The 11,613-nt window shown below is 38.5% G+C and overlaps 1 protein-coding gene and 1 non-coding gene across 2 annotated transcripts; one reads left to right on the forward strand and one right to left on the reverse strand.

The window, feature by feature from the left end:
- The first annotated feature begins 5,343 nt into the window (after positions 1 to 5,343).
- On the forward strand, positions 5,344 to 6,935 carry LOC135149506 (uncharacterized). Its single transcript, XM_064085234.1, has 2 exons — positions 5,344 to 5,957; positions 6,035 to 6,935. Exons 1-2 carry the CDS (start codon positions 5,344 to 5,346, stop codon positions 6,933 to 6,935), a joined length of 1,515 nt encoding a protein of 504 aa, XP_063941304.1.
- Positions 6,936 to 8,962: 2,027 nt separating this feature from the next.
- LOC135149786 (small nucleolar RNA R71) lies at positions 8,963 to 9,069 on the reverse strand. Its single transcript, XR_010288001.1, has one exon. It is a non-coding gene; the product is annotated as a small nucleolar RNA R71 (small nucleolar RNA).
- Positions 9,070 to 11,613: the final 2,544 nt, after the last annotated feature.

Genomic DNA, 11,613 nt, shown 5'->3' on the forward strand with positions numbered 1-11,613 from the left:
AGTATTTATTATATATATTATATTTTTTGAAATTATATTATATATAATATATTTTTATTTATATCATATATGATATCATTTTAATTAAAATTTAAAAATTATATTATATATTAATAAGAAAGAATATCAAATAGTGCTTATATGAGAGCAAATGGTGAATTCTGACTACCCGGCACGCAACTCATATTTTGCGAACGCCAATCATGAACAGGAACGTGTGTACATGTGTAATTATAAATATAATTTTAATATAATTTTGAAATCAATAGAACACCTATGGTGTCGGCATTTTCCTGACCGACACAATAAGTGATTCTATAGTGTCGGCATTTTCCTGACCGACGCAATAAGTGACTCTATAGCGTCGGCATTCTCCTGACCGACGCAACAAGTGACTCTATAGCATCGGCATTCTTCTGACCGACGCTACAAGTGAACCTATAGCGTCGGCATTTTCTTGACCGACGCTACAAGTGAATTTATAGCGTCGGCATTCTCTTGACCGACGCTACAGGTGAACCTATAGCGTCGGCGTTCTCCCGACCGATGCTGCAAATGAACCTATAGCGTCGGCGTTTTGCCCGACCGACGCATAAAAGTATCTATAGCGTCGTCGTTTTGCCTGACCGACACATAAAAGTATTTATAGCGTCGGTTTTGTCTTTAACCGACGCTGAAGTGGCGACGCGGAAAGTCATTTTTGTACTAGTGAACCTAGGGTTTGCATGTTGGGATGATGTCATGTGTCCATGGAGCTAGGGTTTCACTCTCTTTAAGCTCCTGTTGTACACTGAAGCCATGCACACATATATTAACCATGGTAGGAGAGATAACAATAGTGTATATATAGAGTGGAGCGCAAGTTGGAATGAGATCAAATTAAACCAAGGCAAAACTCACACATATATACACTCTCCTGAACATACTAGCGCCACTTACTTTCACAGGAGAGATAACAGACACACACTACATACTAGCGCGAGTTAGTGACGCGGCAAGTGGTGCTCTCCCTAGTCTTTAACCCTAGCAGCGCAAGTTGGTTAGATCAACCGTGGTTGTATCATTTAACTTGGAGTGATAACAGTGTGCACATAAAACTTGGCCAAGCGCCAGTTTGAGGAGAGATAACAAGGAAGCTGGTACACTCTATGGAGCGCAAATTTGTGGTCTTAGGAGAGAGAACAGTGGATGCATTACACTGTTGGCGCAAGATTAATTAACTTAATTATTTTTCTAAGTCAAAGATATCTCACAGGAGGCAATGGAGGCGCAAGTTCAACATGGGCGCAACTCCACCCCTCCTGACGCAAACTCACTTAGAATAATTTTTGAAGTACAAGTGACCCTAAGTGATCACTCTTGGCGCAAGTTCACAAGGGGTGGCGCCAATTCAATTGTTTCTTGATCTTAAATAAGTCAAAATGACTCAACGTGAACACAGGAGGCGCAAGTGCAAGGAGGAGCAAATTCCGGGACGAACTCAAGTTTTAACCACATTTATTTTGAATTCGTCCAGGACAAACTCATTAACCATAGTTAGTTTATGAAGCCTATAAATATGTGGATTGTTTCTCACAATTCATTGTCCATCCTTCGGGATGAAATGGCCAAGTGCTCTGCACGGCTACTCCCATTATACATACACCCTAGCCTAGCTTTGTAATAGAAATATCTGTAGTGGTTAGAGTTTGTAATATTGAGAGTAGTGGCCATTGTAGCCGAACCTTCGGGTTTGGATTTATAGCACCCTTCGAGGTATTTATCAATATGCATTTATACCTTGTGTTGGTTTAATATTTTCATATCCTCAGAAACCGACTCGATATATATCCGAAACACGAAACACATTACAGAACTGCAATTTGTTTATCCGCAAGATTCGAAAAAATTTTAAATTGTAGTGAGTATCGTATTCAACCCCCCCTTCTACGATACTTTGGACCTAACACAAATACCAAAGCAAATATATAAATAATTGTATATCGAAGATATCCTTTCATCTTCGTATCTTCTGATTCCGGTACAGATGCAGTACTATTTACTTGTCCTATTCTATTATTGAGTTGTCATCCATTCATCCCTATGTAACAGATAGAGTTGTCTTTACATTTAGACTTACAGCACGTCAGCAAGTCAACAAAATGAATACTAAATACCTAGAAGTTTGTTTTCTATGTACGTTAATAGAGATATATTACCAACATTTTTAATACCGCTCAAAGAAACTTTCTCTACGTGTCCTTCATTAGGATATTGAAAGGACATCTTCGATAAAAGATTATTTTGGTATTTTTATAATAATCATAAAATTTAAATTCACTTAGAATCCTCTCCAATAAGTCATATTATTCAATTGATTTCATCAAAAGTCAAAAAGTCAATTCTAGCTCAAAAATATATTTATACTTATTACTCATCCAAAATGTTTTATGATATAGAAGTATTCAAAATGATTTTACATCCGCAATTTATCGGACGAGAAATATCGATTAATGGTATTCTCTTGTTTTACAATTGCAAAAGCAAAAATGCAAAGAAGTTTGAAAAAGGAATATACATCCATTATGTTCTTTAGAATACTATTTTGACATTTATTTTAAAAGACATCATCTTATCTCACAAGTCTTATAGTTTAAAATGATTTATTCCAAACTCAATTTATTTTCTTACGGAATAAATTAGTTTAATCTCTCAAAAATATTTCCTTCAAAACTCAAGTATTTATATTACAAGGAAATATATTTCAAAGTATTTATTCAAGTCAAAATATTAGCCAAAGATCTGCCTCAGCTCTTGTAAGGCTAATCGTATTTTATTCAAAACCGGAAACCAGTTTCTATCTTTTTAAATCCAAATAAAATACTTCCACTTGCTAGAATGACTTGAAACTTAAGATGGATCATGTAAATAATGTTTTTAGTGCATAGTAAAATTTTCATAATTTTCAGAGAAGTTTGATCCGGGAACCACTTTTAGGGGGTTGACTCACACCTTTGACTGGACGTTTGACCAAGTCAACTTTGACCAAATTTGACCAAAACTTTCAGGTCACCATTTTCCATTATCTTATGATTTATCATAATTTTTTTTGGAATTTATTGATATCGTTCGAAAAATCGTATTATTTATTGTAACGGTTTTTACCGTTATCTCGATAAGCGTGCCGCTCTTCTAGAACATTTAGGTGCTGAGATTTTTGTTACTTGTTGGGAGTCAACTCTTACATAAAGCTACTTTAAACTTGTGGGGGACAAGGGGACAAAGGTGTAAGGCTTTCACTTTAATTTGAATTATTATTCAAATTTCCTTTATTTTGATAATTCTTTTTCACACCAACTTTGCCTATAAATACAACCCTCCCCCAACCCATTTCTACCAAGCTAAGAGCCATTGAAGTGCTCAGAATTTTTAGAAGTATTCAAGTTTCCAAGTTTATACACTTTCTCTCTAAATACTTCATCTTCCAAAACCTTCTTTCTTAAGATATATCGTTATATACAAGGTTTTGATACACAAGCTCTCACACACCAACCAAGCTCATCCACCACCACTTGTAAGCCTCTGTAAGGGCTCCCCAAGTTCGTTCTAGTGCCTAAATCCAACCGAACCTCCGGCGAATTTTTCCGACGAACTTTTCCGGGTATTTTCTCTAAGTGGTTATTTTTAGCTTCATATTTGTGTCTTACCGACCATATTTGTTATAAAGATCTTTGTGCCTAAAACTCTCTTCATCTTTACAAATTCTTTATCCCGGATCTCTATACGAGTCCAAAAGTTTCAAACAAGTTCAAGATATTATTAGTCATATCGGTCTCCCACTTATAAGGGAACAAAGACTTGAACTAAGTTCGTGGAAGTACTCATTATCTCTAATAAGGGACTAAAAACTTTGAACTATAATCAAACGAGTACTTCACTCTCTCTCTACGAGATATATTTTGTGATAAAAGTATCGTCGTTCTTCCATCTATCGCCTTAGCGTTGCGTGGAAGTTATATATACGACAAACGAACTTTTATTCACTACAACTTCTAAAAGAAAGTTTAGCCCTCTATTTATTGTTGTTACTATCTTGGCTAAACTTTAAAAGAAGTTGAAGAAAACACATTCGATCTCCCATCTAACTTAACTTTATTTGTCTCGGGAAAAATATCGAATATACGAACTAAGTTCGTAAAAGCTTTCTATATCCTTAGTCTTCCAAGGTCACAACTTAACGAGGTTAGCCAACCTTATATTGTTTGTAGTTTAGTTTTTATTGGCTATACCATAAAGTTGTGAACGAAGCTAAAAGAAGGATTCCCAGTTGCAATCTCCGATACTCTTATCTCTATCTTAAATACAGAGCTCTTGTAATTCAAGTATTCTTTTGCTATCTTTTTGTATCAAAAGATAAGAATACTTGTGAAGTCTTAAAAGCTTTGTAGCTTAAAAGGAAAGACTTCTTAAATTACTCCCAATTAAACCATTTGGAATAATTGACCGTATACTTTATCACCTTTGTTAGATCTAAAGAAAGTATACATCTTCGTGACTATAATATTTATTATTTGAATATTATTGTCATACTTGGTCTAGTACATTAACATACTAGTCCACAACCATATTCTCTACAACTGTTGTATTTCGTAGATATTGTATTTTAACTCTTGCAGTTAGGTGATAGTGAAGTGAGGTGATTCTTGTTCTAAGACCCAAGTCCTAGACGTACTGACGGGGAGTTAGTCGTCTCTGCACCGTGAAGAAAAGAAAAGATCCAAGACCTAAGACCTAAGATCCAAGACCGGAAAAAGCTTAGAAGTACAAAGACTACACCAAGGTTCTACACCGACTTTGAAGAAGTAACGGGAAGTTACGTTCTACGATAAGTCACGTAGAGGTTTTTACATTTATTGTGAGGTTGCAACGGGTAGTTACGAACCAAGATAAATATTTGTAAGTCTAGATTGTCAAGGCTTCTCCGCCAGCTATAAGGAGTACATCTTACTTATAGTGAAAAATCTCGAGTCCGGAGAGGAGCTCGGGGACTGGACTAGGGGTGAGCGAATCTATTAGAGGTTGCGCCATCGCGAACCAGGATAAAATCGAACGTGTGGTATTTACTTGCCTTGCTTTATTCTTCCGCACTTATAACTGCTTAACAACTCGGTAAAAATATTTAAAACCAGGAAAATATTTTAAAAAGGCATTTATAATTTTTAAATTGGACATTAAACTATTCAACCCCCCTTCTAGCTTAATTACGCCTTTATCCGGACCTAACAATTGGTATCAGAGCAATGCTGTTTAACGTGTTTGTTTAGTGATTTTCAGATCTACAGGCACAACAAACACTGTTCCTAAATGGCGTATCTAAATACCATCGGTTGCGGCGAAAGTCTATCTAGCTCTCGACCTCCTCTATTTGATCACTTGTGGAACAAACTTGTGGTCACTTATGAAGGAACCACTGATATTAAAGATTCTCGTATGGATACTCTAATTATGGAGTACGAGAACTTTAAACTCCAAGAAGGAGAAAATATCATCGACATGGAGACTCGATTCACTCGTATTGTCGATGAACTGGCTCAACTCGGGAAGAACTACATGCAAAATGAAAAGAACCGACGAGTTCTTAAATCTCTTCCTCCGAGTTGGAAAGTCAAAGTTACAACTATCAAAGAGATGCACAATCTCAATGAATATCACATCGATAATTTATTTGGAAATCTTCGTGCCTATGAGGAAGATAATGTCCCGGATATTGTCATTCCTAAAGTAGAAGACAAAAAGAAAAATATGGCACTCAAAGCCATATTAATCGATGATGATGATAACGACGAAGAATTGAACGAAGAACTCCAAAATCTTGATGAAGGAGAGATTGCTCTATTAACGAGACAACTTCGTCGTGTGCTTCAAAGAAAGCTCAAAGATATGAAAAAGGCTTCCTCAAATCAAACAATCAACAAAGAGTATTCAACTCTAATGGAAGGCCAAATTACTCTCAAAATTACACTCCTAACTACAAGAGTAATTTTCCAACTTCGAGCTATAATAAAGGCAAAGGAATTCAAAATTCAAATTCCTACAACAATGCAAACAACAACAACATCAACAACAACAACAACAACAACTATACTCCTCCTAAGCCAAAAGAGCATGTTCAAGAGGAGACGCAAGATGTTTGTTTTGAATGCAAACAACCGGGTCACTACAAGAGAGAATGTCCTAAGCTAGCCAAAGGACGTGTTCTCGTAGCAGAAAACGGTATGGATCTAAGTGAGGATGAAGAAGTATCTGAAGCTAGTGAAGAAGTTGTCAATCTATGCTTAATGGCTTCAGATGACGCATCTACTTCCACTGATGATTCCTCTACGAACCAAGAGGTAGGTGGTCCCTCACGTGTATTAGACAATATGCATCTATTTATTGATTCTAGCTTAAATCTGCTTGACATGTCTAAAAGTGATCTAATTGATTTGCTAGTCCATATAAATAGTAGATATTGTGATGCTGATCAAAGATTTCTTTCGATATGGTCGGAACATGAAAAACTCAAAAATTCGAGTATAAATCAACAAGAGGAGTTGACTCGAATAAAAGAATCGATGATCAAATGTGAGAATGAGCTAAATTCTCTCAATAATCAAAATGATCACCTAAAGCTTGTAAATAACAAGTACAAGGACAACATCACTAATCTTGAAGTTGAGAATGTTTCCTTGATACTTCAAGCTGAAGAATTGGAAAATGAGAAGACACAATTAAATGAAAATAATTGTGGGCTTCATGTTGATCTATTGAACTTGAAGATTCTAAATGAATCATTGACTCAAGAAAAGTCATATCCAAGTCAAATAAAGAGTTCTCTTGAAATTGAAAAAGAAATGATCCTAGTCTTAAAAGAAAAGGATGAAAAGTTTCTGTTTGAAACACAGAAACAAGATTGACTCCTTATTAAAGGAAAAAGAAAATCTTGAGATAGTGGGTCAAAGATTCACACATGGTAATGAGATACTGATAAGTGGATTTTATATCCACTTGGAAGCCTTCGTTTTGGCTTAAATTGATGGAATGGCCTCAAGCTTTTGATATTTTTGATATGTTTTAGTGTGGTGTTGTGTAGGTTTCTTGGAAGGAGAAAGAAGAGGGGAATCATAGCTTTAATTGAAAAAAAAACGGCGAAGCAATCGGATGCACGAGGAGAAAGTTATGGACGTGACAAGGTTGGGTGTCAGGGCTGCTGATTTGGCGCGCCCGCCCCAATTTTGGCGCGGCCGCCCCGTTGGCGCGCCCGCCCCAACTCTGGCGCGGCCGCCCCACGACCTGAGCGGGAATTTTGGCCCGATTTGCCCGTTTTTGATCCGTTTAAAGGCCTGTTTGCTGGGAAACTTAAAGGAGGACTTGGGGGACTTAAAAGCAATAACCTAGAAACATTCTAAGGAGCACGTGACGGCTACGGAGAAGATCTAGTTCATAATTTCATCTTTGTAATTCTTCGAAGTAGGCGATACTTTTGGATGCTCGTTTCGGATTTGTTTCGTAACTCTTGTTCTAGTACTTTGATATTGTTTTTCCTATTCAGTACCATGTTTACATTCGAACCCATGATGATGAGAAGTTCGATTATGAACTAATCATTGTCATGGGATTTTAGCGGATTTATCGATGAATTTCAGTAGTTAATTTGCCTTGTTCATATGTGATGGTTTGATTTCCTCGTATTGGTTGTGCTTATTCGTCTTGGATGCGTAGCTAACATCTAAGATTGCTTGTTAATCTTTATTGAAGCGACAGTGAATATATTGATTTAGAACTTGCCATGCGAGCATAGGTTTCGTGTTCGATAACATGACTTGTGATGTGATTTTACCCATCTTGCATCGCCCTATGTAATCTTGATAGATAACTTGCTCTACAACCGTTATGTTTTCAAATTCTATAGACATATAGGGTCTAAGCATAATTGGTGTCTGTTTACCTTCTATCTTAATTGTGGATGTGTAGCAGTATGGTGCACGTATAACGACAGTTAGCGTGTATCAGTCTCGTGTTATCTAATTAGTTATCAACCATTACAATCGAATAAGGTAGAACTCCGAATGAAGTTGTTAATGAAGCTAGAATCCCATGTTTTATTCTCATTAGTAAATCGTATTCTCTTAGTTGATAATTCTTAGTTTCATAATTCAAATAGGATTAGTTAAGTAGAAAACCAAAACCCAATTTGATACTTGTCCAAGCATTGAATAATAATCATACATTGGTGCATAAGTGCATATTTCTGAATACACCAGTCTCTGTGGGTACGAACTTGAATAATATTCTATATTACTTGTGACCACGTACACTTGCGTGATTTTGTGCGAACAAGTTTTTGGCGCCGCTGCCGGGGACTCGGTGTTATATTTTAGTTTATGTGCTTGTCATTAGTGGTCGTTAAAGTTCAGTGACTTGGATTCTTTTCTCACTTTAGTTCGTTGTGTGTGTTTCAGGTACTTGAGGGACGTGTATGCGAACACGTTCTCAGGCTCGTAAGGAAGCATTAATTAAGGAAGAAACGATAGAGATTGATACGATGGTTGATCAACCACCAGCTGTGAATATTCCTAAGGCTCTGAAGGCTTTCTCTGAGCCTAAAATCAATGACATTCAATCGAGCATTGTCAGGCCAGCAATTCAGGCCAACACTTTCGAGATCAAACCGAGCACTATTCAGATGGTACAGAACTCAGTGCAGTTTGGGGGTTCTCCGACTGAGGATCCTAATACTCATATTCGGGACTTCATTGAGATCTGCGACACTTTCAAGTTCAATGGTGTTACGGACGGTGCCATCAGATTGAGGTTGTTCCCATTTTCTCTGAGGGATAAAGCTAAAGGATGGTTGCATTCTCTTCCTGCAGGATCTATTACGACATGGGAGGATCTGGCTCAGAAATTTCTTACTAAGTTCTTCCCTATGGCTAAAACCGCTGCAATCAGGAATGCTATCACTCAATTCTCTCAGTTGTCTGGTGAAACTTTGTGTGAAGCTTGGGAACGCTACAAGGAGATGCTTCGAAAGTGCCCACATCATGGGATGCCTGATTGGATGGTGATAAATTGTTTTTACAATGGCTTGGGTCCTCAATCGAGGCCAATGCTCGATGCTGCATCAGGTGGAGCTCTATGGGCTAAGAGCTATGATGAGGCTTATGAGTTGATCGAGATGATGGCCGCGAATGAATATCAGAATCCTACTCAGCGTCTTCATCAGGGCAAGGTAGCTGGTATTCTGGATGTTGATGCTACTTCAGCCATAGCTGCTCAGCTTAAGGCTCTTACTATGAAGGTGGATTCTTTGGCAAATCTAGGAAATCAGCAGCCACCTTCAGTCTGCGAGCTCTGTGCTGGAGCACATTCTTCGGATCAGTGTGCTATTTCGAGCGAATCCGCTCAGTTTGTGAGCAACTTTCAGAGGTCACAACAGCCAGCTCCGGCCACTTATCATCCTAATAATCGGAATCATCCGAATTTCAGCTGGAGCAATAATCAGAATTACATGCCACAACAACAGCAACAGTTTCAGCAGCAAGGATCTAGACCTTTTAACCCCTCTGGTTTTCAACAACAGTTTGCACCGAGGCAGCAATTCCATCCACCCGGATTCCAGCAACAAAATCATGGGGTGACTGGACAGTCTTCCAATGAAAGATCGGAATTGGAAGAATTAAGACTAATGGTAAAAAGCCAATCGGTGTCAATCAAGACTTTGGAGAATCAGATTGGGCAAATTGCTAATGCGTTGATTAATCGACCACAAGGAACTCTTCCTAGTGATACTGAGGCCAATCCGGGCAGGAAGGAAGTGAAGGAACAGGTACAGGCTGTCACCTTGAGGTCCGGAAAGGTTACGAAGGATAAAGAATCAGCAACAGAGCGAAACAAGGAAGAGAGTGATCAACAAGTTGAAACACCCGTACTCTCATCTGAGTCTGATAGTGAAAAAACTGTTGTTGAGGCTGACAAGAATAAAGTCAACGAGGAAGCAAGCAAGGATTCAGCCGAAAAGTCTAGCCTGAAAACTGATACTGGGGTCAAGCAAGTATATCCACCTCCACCTTTTCCGAAGAGACTTCAAAAGCATAAGCTCGACAAACAATTCGCCAAATTTCTAGAGGTCTTCAAGAAATTACAAATCAACATACCTTTTGCGGAGGCTCTAGAACAAATGCCGAGTTATGCTAAATTCATGAAAGGTATTCTATCTCGAAAACTCAAACTTGAGGAATTGGAGACTGTGGCTTTGACCGAGGAGTGTAGTGCTGTATTGCAACAGAAATTGCCCCCGAAGCTGAAAGATCCGGGAAGTTTCACAATCCCGTGTACTATTGGGCAATTGTCATTCGACAAGTGTTTGTGTGATTTGGGAGCTAGCATAAATCTGATGCCCTTGTCTATTTTCTTGCAACTTGGTCTTCCGGAGCTGAAACCTACTAATATGTCTTTGCAACTGGCTGATCGTTCGATTACATACCCAAGGGGGATAGTTGAAGATGTGTTGGTAAAGGTAGATAAACTAATCTTCCCTGCTGATTTTGTCATCCTAGACTTCGAGGAAGATAAGAAGATTCCCATCATCTTGGGGAGACCTTTCCTTGCGACAGGGCGGACTTTGATTGATGTTCAGAAGGGTGAACTCACAATGAGAGTTCAAGATCAGATGGTCACTTTCAACGTGTTCAATGCCATAAAACTTCCATCAGATGAGGAGGAATGCTTTAAAGTGGATATGCTCGAAGCTGCAGCTCATTCGGAAATCGATAACAGGCTGAAAACTGACATCTTGGAAAGGGTTCTATCGGGTGACTCAGAATTCGGAGATGAGGAGGAGGAAGAACACCTTCAATACTTGAATGCTTCTCCTTGGAGAAGACGGTTGGATCCTCCAATTGAATCTCTTGGGTTATCGGAGCTGAAAGATTCTCATGAACGGCTGAAACCCTCTATTGTTGAAGCTCCTAAACTTGAACTTAAGCAACTTCCCGAACACCTAAGGTATGCTTTTCTTGGCGAAGCTTCTACATTACCTGTAATTATTGCATCTAACCTTTCAGGTATCGAGGAAGAAAAGCTTTTGCGAATTCTTAGGGAGTTCAAATCAGCCATTGGATGGACTATTGCAGACATCAAGGGAATCAGCCCTTCTTATTGTCAACATAAAATTCTGATCGAGGAGGGTAGTAAACCCACTGTTGAGCATCAAAGAAGACTTAACCCAATAATGAAAGAAGTGGTGAAGAAGGAGATTCTTAAGTGGCTGGATGCCGGCATTATTTATCCAATCTCGGATAGTTCTTGGGTGAGCCCTGTGCAATGTGTGCCTAAGAAAGGAGGCATGACCGTGGTAGCTAATGAGAAGAATGAGCTCATTCCGACGCGAACAGTCACAGGTTGGAGAATATGCATGGATTATCGGAAACTCAATAAAGCCACCAGAAAAGATCACTTTCCATTGCCTTTCATTGATCAGATGCTTGATAGGTTGGCCGGTCATGAGTACTATTGTCTTCTTGATGGGTATTCAGGGTACAATCAGATTTGTATCGCACCAGAGGATCAGGAAAAGACCACTTTCACTTGCCC

This window comes from Daucus carota, chromosome 9, assembly GCF_001625215.2.
Source record: "Daucus carota subsp. sativus chromosome 9, DH1 v3.0, whole genome shotgun sequence".
NCBI classification, from domain to species: Eukaryota; Viridiplantae; Streptophyta; class Magnoliopsida; order Apiales; family Apiaceae; genus Daucus; species Daucus carota.